This window comes from Parus major, chromosome Z, assembly GCF_001522545.3.
Source record: "Parus major isolate Abel chromosome Z, Parus_major1.1, whole genome shotgun sequence".
Classification (NCBI taxonomy): domain Eukaryota; kingdom Metazoa; phylum Chordata; class Aves; order Passeriformes; family Paridae; genus Parus; species Parus major.
The window spans coordinates 22,540,415-22,562,031 of NC_031799.1; the positions used below are offsets into that span (position 1 = coordinate 22,540,415).

Genomic DNA, 21,617 nt, shown 5'->3' on the forward strand with positions numbered 1-21,617 from the left:
ATTTTCTGAGGTTCTGTTATAATGCAGCCAAATTCCCCAATTATGGAAAAAGTCTTTAATTTGGTTCTACAATTTACTGTCTGCTGCATTGTTAATTTTTTTGCATACATCATTTGACAAAATCAATTTAATTTGCCCTGTATTTTGACACATACATTTGAGAAGTTGTCAGGCTGCAGGGTCTTCAGAGATTGTCCTTCTTAGTCAATTCCACATTGCTTCAAAATTGTTAAAAGAAACTAATATTTTTACTATGACGTGAAAATTGAAAATGCTGGTACCCCATGTAGAATTCTTTATTGATAAAGGCATTCCTGATCAGATTTTCTGTGATTTTCAGTCTTTATTTTAAGAATTTAATTTTCTTGTTATAGTCCTTATATATTATTTATACTGTTTCAAAATTCTTGTGTTCATTTATCATTGCCTTGTATGGGCTTCCTCTTTGATAATTTTAGTAGGAGTTACATTTTAAAATTTTTTACTGCACATTCAGAATGCCAGTTTTATCTCCCCTTCTAGTATTTTGCTGGAATTTTTCATGGTTTTGAACCTAAGTGTTTCTCTTTTATTCCTGCTCATTTTTGGGATCCTTTGTGTGCACAAAGTAAGCATCACAGAGTATGGGGTTTTATAACTATGCCAGTCCTTAATCTTAATCATACAAATGCATTTTGATTATGTTTGTATTTTTTTCCTCAGTATCTAGACTTGTGTAAAAAAAAAAATACTAGTTTAAAATTGTTTACATAGTAATTAACAATTTGTTTACAATTCTAGATTATTTTCTTTAAATTTGCTCCTACAGATAGCATTAATGTAGTTCCTATGGTGACATCTCATCTGCTGTAGTTGATATTACCATAGTCAGTTTCACATTGTCAACAAGTGTTTTTAATAATGATTTCATGTCCACTCATTTTTTTGGGTTCAGGTTGGTTTTTTTTGATTATTCTGTGTATCACAAAACACTGAATGGTGAAAGTTACCATTCCAATGTTCCCCACTATAAATATTCCAGATTGTAATTTTCAAGTTTCAAGAATTGGCTTCCTATTTTAATACGTGGCAAAATACAGTGTAAATTAAATTGATCTCTAGGATTGTGCAAGACCTTGAGATGTTAACCTTGCTTCAAGAAATTAGTCTAGAAGAATGACAGATGTCATGTCAAATAAAAGATGACACAAAAAGGTACAAGCCAAAATCTAAGCATTTCAGAGGCATATGGCATAATGATATGCTCAGAGCTCTTGGGAAGCCTTTCTCCATAAAGTTTGCTTTCTTGAAAAGAAGAGAAAACAACAAGAAAACCCCACAACCCCATAGAATTTAGACATCTCTTCCCCATACTGTTCTATTGAAACTTGAGCATGCTTGATTGCAAATGAACGGTCCATGTGTCAGGTTAACTCAGAGAGAAATGCACGAATACCTCTTTTTAACAAATGGTAGTCAGGCTTCTTCATCTGTCCTTACATGAGTTTACTCTTGCATGGGAGCTTGACTCTGCTCATGTGGGGTCTTTTCAGCTTCAAAAACTACATTTCATACAAGTTGATCAGGCTGTAAATGTTACTTGTTGCAGTAGCTGAGCACTCCAGTGCATGACTTTGGCATGAATCTTAAAACAGCTTGCTATTTAGAACTATCACTTGAATGTACTAGAGATTAGGTTACAGACCTGAGACCAAAATTTAGAAAACATTTAGAAAAAATGTAAAGGAGATGTTTAGATATTTCTCTAGCGTATGAATGAGCTGTTACTTTTAATGCAAGCATTTTTATTCTCGTTGCAGACTGAAAATTACTTTTTAATATGCATAATTTTAATGAAAATCAGATTTATTTTTTTACACTGTTCTTCAGTTTTATAGGAAAAATACAAATTTCAGCTCCACTAAAAAACTGTTCATACAAGTATGTACTTGGTTGTTATTTTTACATTTAGAATGTTCGTGTCCTATTTTTGCTGGCTGTAACTTGGTTCAGGAAGATGAACTTATATTACTTAGTAGAACGGTTTACCACTTTCTTACCAAATAAATATAATTCAGTTCTGCAAAGCGTGTTGGGAAAGCTTTTACATCTTTTACAATCAATTATTTATGGCTTTTTCTTTTGCGTAAATGCTTTTAAAATTAATAATTTGTTTTGTCTAAAACAGAAATCGTAGTTGCTGAAAGTGTTGTTGTCATTAAGAAACTGCTGCAAACCCAGCCGGCACACCATGGTGAAATTATTAAGCATATGGCCAAACTCTTGGATAACATTACAGTGAGTATTTGTTCACACTCTCTTATTTGCCTTGTCAACTGATAATGAGATTTTTATCTCCTTCGAATTTGTGCTGTAAATGGAAGTAGGTGTATTAGAGAAATGCGAAACATTTTTTTATTTTTGACAGAAAATATAATTTTTCATTATCTTAATGGAAAGGAAATGGAAGCTATCAGGTGGCTCCAATTTGTGCCATAGGTCTGGGAAGAAATTTTTAGAGAGATCCCTGAAAATGTAGTGTGTATTGCTAGTCCTGTTACTCAAGGATGAATAGCAGGTTTAGAATGTGGAGTGGGTAAAATTGAAATGAAAGTAAGCAGATAACTTAAGGATGATTAGCCAGTTGACTTTGTGATCTGGAGTGGACTTCGAAAGTTTTATTTTAAATCTTTTTCCCAAAATTACCTGAACTTTCCATGGTATCAGATGTGCTGCTATGTGTTGCAGTGTCTTGAAACTGCATTTTTATCTTCTGGGTATTTGAAATTTGTGGTATTTAACATTAAAATTTGAATCATTCCCTATTACCTGTCTTTAAATTTAATTGACCTTTAGGTATGCAAATATTTATTTCCCAAATTCTCCTCACAGGCCCAGTAACTGATAAAATATTTAGTTATCTGTCCTAAATTAGAGCATAGGGATGATGTCCAGTAGCAATCTATTATATCCTAAACCCAAGGTGTCAGATTTCAATCTGTCAGCAATTATTTTTCTGTAGACAATTGTTTAATTTCATAAAATTTCACAATTTTTGATAATGGAACCGTTTCTCAATCAGTAAACCTTCATTTCTCCATAGCTGAATTTAGCAGAGTTTGGAGTGTTAAAAAAAAACGTGGTATTCTTGGTTCATGCTTACTGCAAAATTAAATAAGAGCTGATGATCACTTTGTAATGGATATAAAGAAAATAAATTCTAAATACTAAATTACTCATACCAAAATGAGATACTGTTGCTGATTACTTATCAAAATAAGTAATACCTCATGTATAATAATCACCTGTATTTACAAAAATTTGTCCAATATTTTGATGGATTATTACAATCTCAAAAATAATGTTCTGGCACTTAACCAAGTGAGTTTGGCATCTTCTTTTCACATACTCTACAAGAGAAAATAGTTACTTTTCCAGATTTTCTGTTTAAAAGTTAGAAGAGTTTTGTAGCTATTCTATACAATTACTTTCAAGTAAATATTCTAAGTTTTGTGGAAAAGAAAATCCTTTTCTAAGTCACATAAGGGGGAATGGGGAGAAGATGTGCTGTTCTTAAACTGCTTTAATATTCTCAGGTTTTCCAAAGTGAGCTTGTATAGAATATCAGAAAACATTAAGTAGTAGCAGAACAGTAGCAGTCATTGGAATACAGTAAAAATCAAAATCTAATTCTGAATCATGGCTTTTATTCAAGAGAAAGTAAGTGTTGGTCAAGAATTACGGTCATGTAGTCATGAACCTACAAGCAGCTGTAGGTTCTCCAAGATGATTGTTCTACCTCTTTCAATGACATTTTTAAATGATAACTTCAAGATGCATATCATTCTTGGTATGCTCAGGACTTTGAATTAAAGAATACCTTGTGAAGAAGTTCATATTTATAATTTGAATGCTGTGTCATTTTTCTGATTGTCCCTACTATGTCTGAAAATGAATGTATTCCTTCAAAGACTGATTTGGATTGGGAGGGACTTGTAAAGATCATCTAGTCTAAACCCTCCATTACCTAATTCTGTAATAAGTGTATATATTGCAGAATGAGTATTTAATTACTGGGGATATTAGTTTGTGATGTCAATACTTAATATGGTATTACTGGAGTTCCTGACATCTGCACTTGTACTTTAAACATTGATCTTAATATGGCAAAATTGATTGTGAGTTGACATAACACAGTTGCCTTGGGTTTTGTCTGCTGTAAGATAGAGACACAGATCAAGGATTCCTGTCCATTATGCTGACAAACAATATGGATACATACATACATGCATGTGTACATACTTACTTTGCACAGGTCTTTTTGGCATTTTGGTTGTATTTTTTTTTTCTTGACCTCTCTTCTGTTGTTGTAAAGTATTAGGGTTGAGGCATAGAGGACCTACCCTTTAACTCTGTACAGGAGCACACCAGTGTTTTTAAAGGACTCTTGTATTTGGATGTAGGAAAATGGATGTGGATTAGAATGGACTTGAAACTGAAGGGTGGGGTAACAAGAAAATTCTTTGTTGCTTTTTAGAGCTGAAATTAGTTTACTACTATGTATTACACAGATAAAAGCATGAAGAGGAAGTTCTTAACAGAATTAAATACTATTAAATCAAAACCCTTAAGGAAAAAGTAAATGTTTTGATTGTTCTGCCAAGATTTAGTTCAAGTCAATAGTAAACAGCCATTAAAATAAGCAAAATTGGTGTAAACTCAGTGGAATAGATTTTTGGATTTATGCCTGTTTTTTTCTCATCGATATTATTATAAAATTCACTTGTGCTAGCCTCAGATTGTGATTGGCAGTGATGAGGTACCTGAAATCTTTCACAGCAATGTTTTTTTCATGCCATTTACTTTACTGAAATATACTTGTTCTTGTTTTCATCTTCTTCATCCACAGAAGCCATTTAGAAAGGGGTGGGGTATAGAATATTTAGAAGATAACAATTTTGCCTTGTAAAATAAATCAAAGCTAAATAAGAGGAAGCTAAATAATAAGACCATATATAAAAACATTGTAAGACCAACCATAAGAAATACTAGGAAGTTCACTTAAAAAATACTGAACTCCTGTAGATCACTGACTCTAAATTATGATAAAGGCTAGGTTTATTTCATTTTGTCCTTTGCTTTTTTCTAGCATATCTGAAAATACTGGTTATTTTTGTTCTTTTGTGTGTTTTCATTTGTGCCTTAAACTTTTATCCCAGGTGTGCCCAGGCAAAGCTCTGTGAGATCTATTTTGTGTGTGATACTTGGCTGAGTACTTAGACCTGTGCATAGTACAGCTTGATCTAGCTGTGTTGCAGTTCCCTTTCCTCACATCCTTCAACAGCGGTAATGGAGAAATACATGTCTGATGGTGTCCTGAAGACAATAAACAAGAGAATAATTGGATCTCTTTAAGCTTCCACTTTTAAAAATCATGAAAACATTTCCATTTAGCTGTCAATATGTTAAAAATGTCATGATTTACAGTTGATTGACTTGCTAAGCTGTGGGCCAGAGATTGGAGTAGTGCTCATTTGTTAGTTATGCTCTCCGAGGTAGGTTTAATTAGTTTTGTGTGTACAGTTTTTAGAGTGATAGAAGTTTAAAAAGTATTCTTATGGGAAAGAGCCATTTAAAGAAGGGTAAGTTCAAAACACGTCTTATGAGTTTCATCTCTAGCAGCAAGAAAAATCTTTTGTTTTAGGGGGAAGGGCTTTAAAGGTAAGAGAAGTACATTGCGGTGCATCTCCAATATATCTTCGCATCTGATTACTGGAAGCTTCTGTTTACTGTCCACATCATCACGCTTACTAATCTAAAAATTTGAATTTCTCCTCATATTCTATGTCTCTGTTCAGCTATTCCCTCTTCTCTTTGCCTTTTCTGAATGTGTGGGTTTTAAAGTGGGGTGGTGAGAAGTGTACACAGTAGTCAGATACACTGGAGAAGTCTTACATAATAACATAGTGATACTGCTTGTTTTCTTTTTTGTCTCACTTTCTTGGTGTTGCCTGCCTTTTGACTTCTACAGAGCACTGATTTAACAACTCTACAACTCTCTGAAAACATTTGTCATTCCAAGATGTATTTTTCCTTAGAAATACTTTGGAGTCCATCAGTATGTACAGAATATGTTTTTGCTTCCTGTCCTTAATGTTCCAAGGCCAGTAGTCTCTGAATTTGTTTCTGCCTTTCTCTTTTTAGAAAAATAATTTATTATGGTATATTGTTTCCAGTAAGGACTGCTATCTGGGTGATGGGAACCCTTACTTCCAGTGTGATTTTTCTCTTACAGTACTACTAAGGCAGGGTTTTTTTCTTTTGATAGCTGGTGAATTTTTACATTCTTTTTTTATAATTACAGACTTATTCCTAGTTCCTTCTAGAATATGAGCAAGAATATTAAGCAAGTCTGAAGGGTTTTCTGATCTAAAGATGAGGAGGAATATTTCTTGATGGGATAAGGCATTGCAAATGTAGAGCAAAAATAAGAAAGTGGTATGTTATTTTGAAGAGCTTAATATGTGAGGAAAATCATGTCACTTATGGACAAAATTAAGTGTTATCATTTATTGGTTTTGATTTGGTTTACAAGAGTAGTGGTCTCACAGTTTTTAACACTGCTCTGTGTTAAACTTGACTTACTAGTCTTACATAAATGATGCTTTTGTTTCTGATACAGCTTCACAGAACAGGCACCTTGCTTTCTTTAGTTTAGTTCTCCTTTCTTGCAGCTCTTGCAAGGTATCACAAGCTATGACATCCATATCTTTCTATGTGTTTCAGTTCTGCAAGCTTCAGATTCTAGTCATATTCTTTTACCTAGGATACATTTTAATAAGGCATTTTTAAATCTTTGTTTTAGTAATGATTTAATGAACGATTCTCATAATTTGACCGTTTTTTTACTGGCTCTGATATCTATGTGATTGTTTAGAATTTGACAGGAATATGTAGCCTCTGGGACATTATGTGCAGGGACACTGAACCTGAAGCAAATATTCTGCTTGAATAAAACACAATTATTTTTAAAATCCATACACTGTGTAAGAGGTGCAGTCACCAGTAAAAATTCTGTTTTAAAGCAATTTTATATGTAGAAGAGTCCTTGAAGGTCTATAATTTGGAAACAAAAAATTACTTTTCTTTCGCTCTTATTCTTACCTTTTCTTCTTGCTATCAGTCTGATATTTCAAATAACTTTATCCCTCTTTCCATTTCTGTTTCCAGGTAAAATTTTACAAAATTGCTAGTTAAGCAAATTTTCTTCTGGATGGACAAAATTGCACCTTATTTGCAATTTGTATATCTCTCATTTTGTGACAGATTTGAATAATCAGAACTGGTGATTTTAAGTTGTACTTTATCCTTGTTTTGTGTGAATATATTGAGAGCTGAACAACTTCTCAATAGTTTTTTAATTGTACTGCTTAGAGCAATCTGTAAAGCCTTTATAATATCTTTCTCTAATTGTTGTAAGTAACCAGAATCTTGCTTTGAGGGGAGTGTCTGGCTGGTTTTTTGTTTTTCTTTTTTAGCCATTTATTTATTTTCCTTGAGACAGGTAATGGGTTGATATGACAATAGAAACTGCCTCCTGGTACTAAAGGCTTAAAAAGTGCACTTAACCACTTGCTTGGGCCATATGGAATAAAACATCAGGCAAAGTAATTTACAATCCTGTTTGCCTTTGAGGGTAATGCAGAGCAGAGCTGAATAATGAAAGTATTATTTCCTGCATTTTTGTCAATTCAAGGTCCCTACTTAAGCTATACTGGAAAAGGCAGTGAAGGTCTAGAAGGGGCTTTGTTTCTTCTTTGCTGTTTTGAGTGCCCTGGAAACAACAGCTGCAGGATCATGCACTTGATATTACATCCTTGAGAACTGGAAGACTTAAACAGGGAAAAAGAAGTCTGAAAATATTGTGTGATTTTGACCCCAAATGAATCCAGTGACACAGAAACATTGGGTTCATCAGTTCGACATACACTTTTCATTAAAATGGCTTCTGCTCAGTGTTTGATTCAAAAAGTCTCTAATTGGTATTGATTCTTGTGGCACAAAATTGTGTTTAATATATATGCAGTATTTACATAGTAAGCTATTCACCTGGTTAAAAGGCAGAATCTCACAAGAAATTTCTGTCTTCCATTGTCACTATTTTTCAAATGAGGCTTTGTTTAGTCTAATTATTTAGCATTGTAAAACTAGTTTATTACTCTAATAATTTAATTTTACAAACTAGGAAAAAAGCTTGAAGAGCAAAACACTGTGCTTAAATGCATACTATTTAAATATATTTAAATACATTTCATTGTGGTTTTAAGGTGTCGGCCTGGGCTTGACTAGGAAAAGTACAGTAATGATATTTGCATGTCATTGTTAATGCTGTTACTGAAATTGATCTGCTCTGTGAGCTATTTTTGCTTTATAAAAAGACAACAGTATGAAAAGGAATATTCCTGACAGGCTGTTGCACAAACTATGGTACTTGGTGATCTCTTGTAGAATTTTAGTATTTTAACAAGCCTGTAATGAAATATTTTAGAAAAATAAATCTAGCATAGCTAACATCTGAAGTTGCCTATATATTCTTATTTAGAGGTATCTATCTGTACAATAGGCAACTTGAACTGCTCCAATACTGGAAAATCTAATGTACCACTCAATTACTATTCTTTAGCCCAATTTAAAATAATAGATTGGGTGTGAGGTCTTAATGCAGTGTAACCTTTGGAACATTAGAAATAACCTCTTTCCCTTTGGAAATCAGTGTACAGTAATGGCATCAATCTTACCATTTTGCAGATGAACATACTCTGACTGCATTTAAAGTTTTTATACGAAGTATAGAAAGTAACTTGTTCATCTCTCTCATACTGTAAATTCCAAGGCTATTTAATTTTTTTGACAACCACATAAAAGAATTCATCTGTATCTTAATCAATATTTACTTCTATATATATAGATAGATATTAAGTCACTGTGTTATACCACTCTCAACATATTATGTTATCTTTATCTTAAATTTCTTTCCCATAGCCAGAACTGGCCTTTATCTCTTACAGGACTTTTTGTTCTTGTTGTTGGACTCTCTATTCTGTTTATTCATGATATGCTATTCTTTCAGTGGAGGCAGTCCTCTGTTTTCCCCGTGACATGCCTGCTTTCTATTTCGCTGGGGGCAGTCCTCTTTTTTACCCATGACGTTCCTGTTTATATTTTTGTTGGCATATAGAATTGCAGCCATGTCAAGTACAGAGGTAAAAGTGTCAAGTTGACTTCAGAGTTGTTGCCAAACTTTTTGAAGCACATTTAATCATTAAAAATGCTTGTGAATGTGATTAGTATTTCCTTAGTAGGCTTAGTGAGCCATTTTACCCTTTTAGAATATACTTTCATAAGTAGTACTTTCAAATGTTATGAGAATACTCAGTAAGATACTTAGTAGTTGGTTCCCATTATAATTCTGAGTAATAGATACTCATATATTAATAACAGATATTCTGGAAGAGTAATTAAAGCATATACAAAAGTTACTAAAAATAGATGCTTTGAGAACCACAATGCTGCATTTCTAAAGCATGTACATCTTGCGAATCTTACCTAAGGCAAACCTCACCTTGCCATTAGTGTAAGCTTATTAATAAAGATCACTGTGTAGTGTAAGGACTAATAAAAAAATGTTAGTATGAGTGGTTTTGATCCTTTCAGAAAAAACAATAAAATTAGCTGAAATTGCAGTGGAAACTCTCCTTTTTTCTAAAATACAGTCAGTTTTTTGATTGACTGGAACAGTTACGCTTTTCCCCTGACATTTCAACGTTTGTTGAACAAGAGTCTGTACAGGATGTTTGAGCACCATAGTCTGTATACACTATACAAGACTGCTTCTGAACTTTCTCACTGCATTCTTTCTTCCTTCTGCTCAAGGAAGAGAAAAATGTTTTCAAAAGGTGTACGTAACACAGATGCAGTTTTTAACTTGACCACCAGGTAATGTAGGCTAGCTCATCTTTTACAAGAGTATGTGTATATTATTTCATTTAAATCTTACTGTTTCTAGCTGAACTGCATGGAGCATGAGCTTCTGTTTTCTTCTGTGCTTCTCCATTTTGCCTTACCTCTGTTCTTGGCATTGCTGTGCTTCTGAACTTGGCATCATAGATTGGGAGTTCATCTAAAAGCTGCTACTGCCAGTTATTTCAGTGATACTGTTGAGTAACTCCAAAATGGTATGACCTGTGTGAACTTCTTGGTCAAAGCTTTTGGTGGATCCTATGCAGAAATTGTGAATTGCGATTTTGAACGTCTGTCTCACCAATATTCTGAGTTCAGCTGGTCTTGGACATTTGCAAAAAGACAAATCTTATTGTCAAAAAATCCTGAATAAAAATGAAGGAAAGCTAGAAATAGCTTTAAAGAAATCCATACACTTGTAGACTAGATAAGCAGGATTTGAGAAATTTGTATTGTTGAAAAACATTTCTGTATGAGTATAATAAAAAAAAAAAAGCTCTCTTTCATTTCAACACGGTGTTTACCATAATCTGGTGGCAGGAATTCACAACCACGTGTTAAGGGTTTGGACTGAGTTCCCACGGTCTCATGATCTCATCAGCTTGTACTATGAACATCAACATGTCACTTCAGTGCGCCTCTGTATCATCAACCTGTAATGCATGGGTTTTGGGTCAGAATCAGTACCTTACATGTGTATGAATATTCAGTCTACCACAGTGGCTGTATTTAATTTCATGCTGCATTTGTTGCATGGCAATTTATCTTTTAATAGTATTTTGTTTAACTTGTTATTGAACACAGACACATACAAGTATGCTAGTCTTTGTGGCTCTGTTAACTTAGAGTGCTCAATGTTTTTTCAGGTTCCAGTTGCCAGAGCCAGCATTCTCTGGCTCATTGGTGAGTACTGTGAACGGGTTCCAAAGATCGCACCTGATGTTCTGAGAAAGACAGCCAAGAGCTTCACAAATGAAGATGACCTTGTAAAGTTGCAAATCTTAAATTTGGGTGCAAAACTCTATTTAACAAATTCAAAGCAGGTAAGCCTAAACTCAGTATTGTATGTATTCAGTCATGGCGGGTTTTGTACAGTCTGTATAGATCAGTAATGATTTCTTCTATATAAGTAACCAAACCTAGTCCATATTATTCTATGAAGAAAAGCTAAACATATGTTGTCAAGAAATATAACAGACTAAATCTAACCATGAGTTCTTAAGTGTGTGCTGGATCACGAATGCTAATGTAGTGATGAGATAAACTCCTTTTAACTGTCTCTGGGAAAGTGTGAAATTTTAACTTCACTTAAATAGAGAAGATCTGTAAATTCTGTTAGTAATACCATTTAGGAGATTTTGCTGATGTGATGCAATGTTTTCTCAAGCCAAAACCAGGACTTTCAAGAAAATTCTGTCACTTTGAACAAGAAGCTGCGCACTTTTTTGTTCAGGATATCTAAAAGGCCTTGTTTTGTCTTTCCATCAATACTTGTTCTAAAGATAGTAACTGCTTTCCCTTCTTTTGTTTTATTTGGTTGGTTGGTTTGATTTAATTTTTCCTATTTCCTTTTACCTGGAAGAGTGGGTGAGTTTTAATATCTCTAGTAGAAAAAATAATGTGAAAATTTCAGATAACACAAAGAGGTGAACTTAGATCTCCAAGCAGCTGAAAACAACAGCTACGAGAGGTGCCAAGTGCCTCAGTCTTCTAAGTGACATCACTGTGAACCCCGTTCCATGACTATAGCATTTTGGTACTAATTTTTCACTGTAATTGCAATTATTGCTATAAAAGATTGTAAAATCAAAGACTTTTTTTTCCAAATGTAGAAGAAATACATTGATATACATACATACATGCATACATGCATATATATATATATATACACACACACACTTTCCTGGGCTGCTAGACCTCTTGTTTTACAACAGTTTGCACAGCACAGGATCTTGCACCTTTGCAACTGTGATGTCTGCTTGTTCCTTGATAGTTACATGCAACTACAGACATGATCTGTCTTAGACTTTTTGTTGTAGGGATGTGGGAGATGAGCTGTCTTGCAATGCATTCAGATAGGAGTGAATGCTTTGCTTATATGGTCTAAAATGGGGCAGTAATAAAAGGTGACTTCCCTCTGGCAGTGCTCATCTTAAAGAAAATGCTGACTGAGATGAGGAAAGATTTGGTTTGACTATCTAAACCGTCTTCTTTTAGCCCATTATATTTATTAATTTTCCATACAGTTTTTGTCATTTTGAATGTAAATTTTTCCACACCGTATTTGGTCAAAAATCCATTGCATACAAGGAGATGATGATTTCTGTGATGCATTTTTTCCTATTGCACATCTTAATACATTTTAAATCATCATTGCAAGTGCTGCATAACCCTTTATTCAAACACAGTAATAATGATAAAGCAGAAGAAACAGTCTCCTGAGATGCCTACTAAATGATGAATTTCATCAAAGAGTGTTTTCCTCTTGCAGTTTTAGGTTGTGGAAAAATAAGTTATTATCTCAAGTGGTTAAGGTATTCACATAAAATTTTTAACAGTGAAGATTTGGTGACTTGGCTTGATTCAAAGTTCCTTTCAAACTAGAATACTGTGGGTTTTGCATTAGAGGCTGCAAACACTCTTTCTATATCTTCATGATTATTTCCAGGAGTAACTCTTCTTTACTTACTCAGTATTAAAATTACTTCCTGAAATGACTTCCATTCCTAAAAAGTCCAGCCATTTTTCAGTTTAATTTTTAAAATATGATGGCAAGTCTTGTAGACTTGATTGCTCTGTTGTCAGTCTGACTACCTCTCCTCAGTCCCATGTTTTCTTATCTGTTCTTTTCTGTCTCATATCATATCATATCGTATCATATAATTTCATTTCATTTCATATCATATATGATGATATATCATATCATAGTAATTTTATGAATAATTAATCAGTTTTATCCGAAGTTATTGGAGTTGTGAAGACCTCAAAGATAAAATTTCACTTTATTGAAAAGTGGTAGTAGAATGGCAGAGGGCACTCAGTGCTGACCAAATAGATGAAAAGAGCTCTTTCACCAGGTGAAGGAAAGGAAGGTTGAACTCATCTGTTAAGTCTTGTTTGGAGAAAAGCTCAAAGTTCTGGAGAAAATAAGACTTTCTTATTTTATTCCCTTTTTCTAAATACATTATTTTATTTGCTTATAGTTTCCTTAAGTGTATGGAGAAACAGTGAAGCACATTCACAGGAATGATTTTTAACATTCGGGATTTCTTACAAAAAATTAAAGTATACTTTAAATCCTGAGATCATCTCATGAACTTTCAAATGCTGTCTATAATTTATGGAAGTTTCAGGTTCAGTTGTATCTGCATGGGTATGTATTAGAAGCAGGCTTCTTTATGGTTGTCTGTATTATTTTATAAACTTGCTTTGTTTTTTCAACACTTAGGGTCATAAAACCTTGAATGTGCTAGATAGCTGTCTAAATGGAGCTTATATAAGAGAAATATGTCATACTGCCTTAGATATTTCTTGCATGTAGCAGAAAGAATAAAGATATTTTGATGGGTTTCTGCTGTCTAATATAGTAGGTCTCCCACCAGAAAAAGTCCCAAGTAGTTGTAGGGTGTAAATAGATATGTCAATCGTGGTTTAGCACAGTAGCCTTATCTTGTGTGTCTAAAGAATCAGGTTACTAAAAGCTAATGATATCTAGGAGTGAATAGATAACTGTTTTCTCCTTCACTGTAGAGCTTCATCTGTTGGTAAAACCTATATTGTCAAATTTTCAAGTAGGGGTCTACCAAAAAATTAACTTCTGCTAGTATAGGATAGGCATGAAATCCTTAAATAGAACTATTGTCTAGAACTAGGAAATTCTAGAAATGTTGCTGGAGGATGATTGAATTCTAGAAATCCTTAAACCTAACCCTTCTAGCCAAAACAAAGTGTACAAAAAATAATAATGGGTTCAGCAGTATGAGGATAAAAGAAATTATATTATGCCTATATAATGTGCATGTCCAGATATCAGGAAATATTGACATATCATAATAAATGCATGAAATCACAGATCAGAATACTTTGTCACTATTCTATGAAGCAGTCATGCTGTGCAGAATCTCATGTTTCACCAAATCAGTGTGCTTGCTGAAATGATTTTCAGCTGCTTTTGAAAGCTCCTTTGTTGGAAAAACTCATGTGCATTCGTTAGTTTATTTTTTGTTTTCAATTAAAAATAATTGTTTCTATTAGCAACCTCCATGTAGAAAAGGTCTTCTGCTTGTTTGATTGCTTTACCATAAGACAAATTTTTAAAATTGCCTTTCCTCGCTGTGCCCATGAAAACTAGAGTATATACGATAATTGCAAAGAGGTTGCTTGCAGACACAAAACATTCTTGCATAACAGTTTTTTGTATATTTTTCTGTATTGAACAATATGAAAATGATATTTTATGGGACAGAAAATGGAGAGGATCATGGAGAAAATTATTGCATTAAAGGAACTGTAGTCTTTCAGGATCAACTCTTTATCTGTCTAATTTGTCTTTAGGTAATTTCACCAACACTCACTCTAAAAATGCCCACTGTGACAAGGCCTTCAACTTTTCCCATCCCTATAGCAATTCACAGGTTAAGATCATCATGTTTTATGATCCATTCTCCTGCGCTTCCTGGCATGACAGCAAGGAGTCTTGTCTTGTTTTACAGTGGAGAAGTGATGGCAGAGGCTGCAGGAGGTATCCCTCATTTAGTTTAATTCATGCTACCTGGGAACCCTCCCTTCCAATTCCATTTAGATTGAGCTGCGTAAGTCCTGCATGAGTGCAGATTATGTAGGCTCAGTCTGATGCAGTTGTTTAAAATTTTATACCCTCATACAGAATTAGCTGCCAATAAACTGTGAAATACATATGGGAAAGTTTTGTCTTTCCCAGACCTAAGACAGTACCTCAAGTTAAAAAAAAATTCACAGAGGCACTCTTGGGTATCAGAGAGAAAAAAGAAACAAAAAATATTTCATTGGCAGTTTTTTTAAACTATGCTGTTATATTATTCTAATGTCTAATTTCTTCTTCTCTTTGGTACCATAGGTTATTTTTTAAATGCTTGCATATGTTGCATTAATGAGGTTTAAATTGGAACCATTTTCTGTTTACATTTGTGTATCTCACTTAAAGGAGTTAATCAGTATTCTGAAAAAGCATTTTTATGTCTCCAGAAGAAAACTTCCACTTGCATCCTCAAATTTGAAATTATTCATCTGAACTTTTTTTAAGCAAATGTCATGTATAAAAATTGACAGATTTTTTGGACATATTTTTCTGCTCACAAGATTGAAACTGTGTTATTGTCATAGCAGTAGCATGATAAACATATATATACACAAGGTTGTTTCTTTGTATAAAGCAGATGAATCACTCGTGATGATAGGTTTTTAACCCTGTGTTATGCTTTCATTCTGAGTTGAAGTACCAAAATTTACTTCATTAGGATGGTATATAATTTCTGCTCTTTTTCCTGTTTGGTTGTATATAAAAGAAGTGGCATACATATTTCAAATCTAGTGGATTCCAGTCCATTCAGCACTGTTGTTCTGGTTACAGTGCATTATTTCCATTTTCTATAGAAAAAAAAATTCTATATCCTTCCTTTCTTACATTATTTTCTTAGCTTAAAAAATGATCTGAAGGTTTATAATTATTTAGGAAATGTTAATATTCTCAATCATCAAATTAGGAAGCTGTTATTATGCTGTAAAAACCTGTGATAGTATAAGTCACTCTCTTACATAAATAAATAAATGACCGATATTACTGAAGGCTTTAAGCTTCAAGAAAAAAATGGAAGAAGTCTTTTATCCTGGTTTTTAGAGGGCATCAGCAGCTTGCTTTTATGAAAAAGTAACAGCTAAATGCACTGCAAATAATTTGCAGTAATCCAGTTCAGTGATTCATGTGTCTGCTTTAATGGGTCATAATTCAGGATAAAGTAACTGAGTGCAGTCAGAGTGCAGACACTGCTTATGCCAGGGACAGTATCTCTTCATAAAACACACCTCAGCAGAAGCAGTTTGCCAGCCCCCTAATACCCTCTGATGTTTTGATGTCCTGCATATTTTTCCGATTAAGTTTTGAGTGCCATGTTTTTAGTTGTATTTCCACATTCATTATCCTCACGTAGACCCTTCAGCGGGTTTGCCATATATGATTATTTTTTTAATGATGCCTTTCTTTCCACTTCAGCAGTTTAATAATCTAGCACATGGCTGCTTCTCAGTACTCAGCATTCACCTCCCCAATACAGAAGAGGACATGTGCTTTGGCTGCAGAATTCCATTTGCAGCTTTAGAAATGCATATTCCCTGTGGAGCAACATTTGTTTGACATAACCATTCATTTTTATTACCTCTTTAAATATGTTTATCCAGAGTTATCAATAATCATAAATAACTTGTATTCTGTTCTTGTCCTGTTTTTTTCCACAGACAAAATTGCTTACCCAGTATGTATTAAATCTCGGCAAGTATGATCAAAGCTACGACATCAGAGACCGTACAAGATTTATTAGGCAGCTTATTGTTCCGAATGAGAAGAGTGGAGCTTTAAGCAAATATGCCAAAAAAATATTTCTGGCACAGAAACCTGCCCCATTGCTTGAGTCTCCTTTTAAAGGTATAACTGCCAAAATCATTTGGTAAATGTTCATTGTGTAAAGGAATGTGGCAGCTTATTCTATTTCAAATACTCTCACAAATTGTGTCACTTAGCAAATAGAAAAGATTAATATGCAAGGATGCTCAGTCTGCTTACTTGCTTTTCTGCAAGCAAGGTGCACAGTGCATTTCTCTAATGATAAACCCTGGCAAACTGATCCATTTATATTCATGTGGATTTTAAATTTTGTTTAAGTAACAGAAGGTATGTCTTTTGAGGAAAACTGTTCTTCAATTTAGGAAAATAGCTCTAGGATTTTATCTGGATTTTATTAGAAGATTTTTAATGTGAGTACTGCAAATATTATATGAATCTGAAGTAAACTGAATCTATGTAAATGTTTTTTCTCCAAAATCATAATTTTCCCTCTGCATTTTGCATGTTGTTTTACAAGTAAGATCCATTGTCTGTCTTGGCAAATTAAAAGGTTATCAGGCTATCTAAATTAAAATTACTCTGTTATTGTGACAATTTGCGTTTTAATTTTCATACTTACTTAGGACTAGTTTTGAAGCTTTAAAAGGAGCTCCATTTTGAAGAAAAACTATTAAAATTCTGGATGTGTTTGTGCCAAGACATGTATATGGATTGTTTAACTGTGCTGTCATTCTTAATATTCACAGTAAAGTAATTTTTAGAGAAGCTACATTTCAGAGCAACACCTCTAAACACACTGACTGATTAGCTTTTTTATTGACCATTATGGGGGAGATTATTGTAATCTATGGACTGAAATCAGTTTTTTGACCTATGAAGAGCTTCCTAGTTTATATTTATTCCATGACATTTGAGGTAATACAATGGCAATTACCTTTAGCCCTGATTAAGATTGCTCCTTGTGGTAGAGCTCACAGTGTTTGTGTATTTCTTCCCTCCCCCGGCTTTTTTAATAGATCGGGATCATTTCCAGCTTGGCACCTTGTCTCACACACTGAACAGCCGAGCCACTGGGTACCTGGAGCTGTCCGACTGGCCAGAGGTGGCACCTGACCCCTCCGTCCGAAATGTTGATGTGGCTGAGTCGGTACGTCAGCATCACTGAAAACAACTTTGCTAAAGGCACTTGTGAATACAGAGTATTAGCCCAAAACTACTGCTATTTAAATATTATCTGTGGTCTGTTGAAATCCATTGATGCAAGGGAATGTCCCTTTTGCTTATTTTATCTTAGAAATCAAGCATTTGGAAACTTGCTTAATTCTAATTCTTTTAAATGACAGAAGTAGATAAACTGTAGGCCACTTCTGCTTATTTTGTGGAGTAAGTAGGCCTTTTTCTTCTCCATCTCACTTCTAATTTCATATATTTCATCTCACTCTGCTGTAATATGTTAATTGGGTGCAGCTGGACTACCAAAGTCAGAAATTAAGAGGCTAGTTTGTGGAAAATCCAAGGCTAAACAAAAAAAAAGCAAAAGGAAAAAGATAATACAAACAACAAAAGGCAGCTGCAGGGGATTAGATTATGTATGTTTTGAAGTTTCAGGTTTGGAAGAGATGAGGATTTACATTTCAAATAATCTGAAGAGCATTAGGAAAGTATGTGATAGGAAAATGTCATCTATTAGTGTACTAATCATGTGTTGACACATCAGGCTCATCATCTGCTAGCAATAGCTTTTTGTTACCGTAGTGTAAACTCCAAAGCAAAGTCATGTTTTGGTACCAGAGTTGTGATTTATGTGTCAGGTACCAGAATCCTACTGGAATGCTAGTGAAAGCTGTTGAACAGTAGCTGAATTGTAAATGTATTGGTATATAGTGTGCTGATGGTGCTCCTGGAGGCATGGCATTTTAACAGATATATACAGAAAAGCATGCAGTCCTGGTAATGAGCCAACTTTCTCAGTAAATCATAGATTAATTAATTTGTTTATACACAGAAAGAGCAAGAAAATGAAAAAAATTGGTCTGACTTAGAGAAACCAATGGTCAGCAATCTGGTAGAACAAGCATTTCTCCTTAGTACTGTAATATGTCTACCTTCTTACATACATTTCAGGAAAAGTGGTATTTGTGGACAAACTATTGAAAGCTTTTATGGGAAAATTTTTAGATAATCAGCTGAAACAGAGGATTATAAATTATAGGGTTGGCATGGAAGAACGTGTGAAGGTATTTTCATCCACAAGACCAAAAGTATTGCAGGAAATTGATAAATAGCATAACAACATAGTAAAAAAAGTAAATATTAAAAAAATCTACCTCCAGCTATCTAAACCTCAAAGCAAACAGGAAAATCCTTCAGCCATGTTGGGGTTTTTTTTGCAAGTATTTTCTTTGGAGAGTATCTCAATTTCATTAATTTTGTGGATTCCCTAATACCGCGTGTGCCTACAGAGCATGTGTGAGTAAAGCTGCAATCCACATGCAAATTATCATTGTCAGCCAAAAGAATATTGGCTTTTTAAGACTTAGAAGCTTCTGTTGTTTAAGAAGAAGCCAGTGTGTCTCTAGAGTTGTTTAGCCTTGCAGGCCATTGTTAGAGCCTATTTCAAAATTTAAGTCTTATTCCAGATGAGATCAGTCAATGAGGCAGACCTGTATCACATGGTGGATAGAGTTGTCTGCCAGTTTGTTTTTTTCTCCTGTCCTGAATTTTAACACTACTTCTATAGTAGCATAGAGGTATATGGAGAAAAAAAAGTCTGGGGGAAATACTGCCTCATTTTGGCATTCTCTTGGTGATAAAAAATTACTTTTATTTGGAGAATTGCAATGAAAATGAAATATAATTTTCTTTGTCTACCTAGAGTGTCTGTTTTCTGCTTAAAACTTAGGATGATAAAGGTGGTGACTAGCCCTATTTAACCTTCATTCTAGTCATAGTCAGCTGGATCCAGAAATAAAACTTTCAGATTTAAGGATCTTCTGGCATAGAAATTTATTTATCATTCCTGATGCTTTTAATCTACCATACTAAATCTTTTTCTGGACTACCTAATAGACATCTTTCACCTTTTATAGTTATATACCAAACTTCTAGTTCTCCTAATTGTGTAAAGTAAGAGAAGTTTAATAGCTTCTCTTGACTTGCTTAGATGATTTATTTAGCAACAGTTTAATACCACTACTCTGAATTTTTATTGTGTGTTGTGTGTATATTTTTGTATTGCTGTTTGCAAAAGTAAACTTAAATTGAAATTTATTTACAGGCAAAGGAATGGACTGGAATTCTAGGCAAACCAAAGAAGGAGAAACCTACTGAAAAATTCTACTCTGAATCAGAAGAGGAGGAAGATGAGTCTGCCAGTACCAGTTCATCAGGTAAGTGTTTGGAAAGCACTGTATTTTCACTGCCTGGAAAACTGTGTCTTCAGAACTGTCTGGTGCATAAATAGAAAAAAAAAAAATGCAAACAAAGCCACAGCTGTATATAAACTCAATAACTTGAGGGGAAAAATTCTACGTTCACTATATTAAATAAGTTAGTCTTTGATTTGTTTCCCAGGTAAAAAAGCTGGCATGCTATTTTTATCTTTCTTGGAGTCTAGTATGAGTAAGGAGAGTTTGTAACTTATAACTGAAAGCACATAGTGGTTGCAGGAGAAGTACCCAGATGCTTGGTTGTCAGGAACCTTAAGTTTTAATGGTTTTTTGGAATTTGATGGTGGTGAAGAATTGTTTTGATATCATGTGCCACTGTGCTGTTAAATGGGCCAGATTAGCTTAATCGTGTATTCTTTCATGAGATTTATTCAGCAGATTGTGTTACAGTATTTCTCTGAAGTTCTGCATGGTGTTTTCTGTTTATTATAATGGGGATATTGATGAAGAAGGTAACAGTAACCAATCAAGTTAAGTAAGCAGAGGTTCTTTTAACTGTTCTTCCATTTATTGTCAGATGGGCAGTCCCCCAAGACATCTGTTTCAGAAGATGTTTGTATATTTCAGATGTAGTAAAGTCCATAATTCTCTCAGGGCCAGACCTTAGACTTGAAAGAATTATTATCATCTAGTTGAATGGAAGAGGGACATCTTAAAATACAAACATGGAGCTACTTCCTTCCAGTTCCTAAACCGAGGAAATGTACAAAAATGTTTAAGAATTGTATCACTGAAATTAGTGATTTCTGAAGTAATAGAAACATACTTACTTCAGATATTTGAGTATTTGATAACTCTATGATTGATTAGAGGATTAATAATTTGTTTAAATCAGTGATTCAATCATAGTCACTATGAGTATTTAAGAACAGATTATCTAATTAAGCAACTGTTTGAGAAGATAATTTTGCAGCTAAGTGAATGTAAAGACTAGAAAATTTGAGGTCATCTCCAGCTCCTAATAAGGTTATGTAACTTTGAAGAATCTACATGCAATTAATTTGTTATTCAAATTTCTAAGCTGAAAAAGTATAATACTGTAGGCTGAAGAAGACTGGCTTTTAACTAACAAAGTTTTGTGCATATATGGGGAAAGTAATTCTCTTACCTGCTTTTGGCGCAGGGTAGATAATACTAAAACTTGCAACTGGATCTTAAAATAGCAAACCATTGTTTAATTTAAAACAAAATTGGATTTCTAAAATACCATTTAAGTATTAAGTACTATAAATTATTTAAGATATTTAGATCAAAACTGTAAGGGTTATTTTCATTTCAGGGAGTGGGTCTGACAGTGAAAGTGAGAAAGAAGATAAAGAGGAAGGCAGCACTGATGAGAGTAGTGGGAGTTCCTCTCCCAGTGAGGAATCAACTGACAGTGAATCAGACAGCAAAGAAAGTGCTGCTAAGAAAACATGTAGAGCTGTCAATGAAAGGTAGGTATATGTTTGTCTGGCTTTAATTTTTTGTGATACTATCTTATAAATCACTCTTCCTGCTAGCAGACTGCCAAGCCTTTAATTAGGCTATTTTGGGCATGTTTTGGTTGAGGAGTGTCGTCAGTGTATACTGGT

At 34.0% G+C, this 21,617-nt stretch overlaps 1 protein-coding gene across 8 annotated transcripts in view; it reads left to right on the top strand.

Annotated features, from left to right (window-relative positions):
* The window catches only part of AP3B1 (adaptor related protein complex 3 subunit beta 1), a 155,922-nt gene that overhangs the window by 70,337 nt on the left and 63,968 nt on the right, over nt 1-21,617 (top strand). For all 8 annotated transcript variants that reach the window (XR_001525400.3, XM_015652739.3, XM_033520578.1 and 5 more), the window contains 6 exons: nt 2,168-2,277; nt 10,866-11,042; nt 16,489-16,675; nt 17,611-17,741; nt 19,872-19,983; nt 21,323-21,479. Coding sequence is in view for 7 of the 8 variants with exons in the window: in XM_015652739.3 (XP_015508225.1) it covers nt 2,168-2,277; nt 10,866-11,042; nt 16,489-16,675; nt 17,611-17,741; nt 19,872-19,983; nt 21,323-21,479 (874 nt within the window). In the remaining variant the exon portion in view is untranslated. The remainder of the gene's footprint in view (nt 1-2,167; nt 2,278-10,865; nt 11,043-16,488; nt 16,676-17,610; nt 17,742-19,871; nt 19,984-21,322; nt 21,480-21,617) is intronic.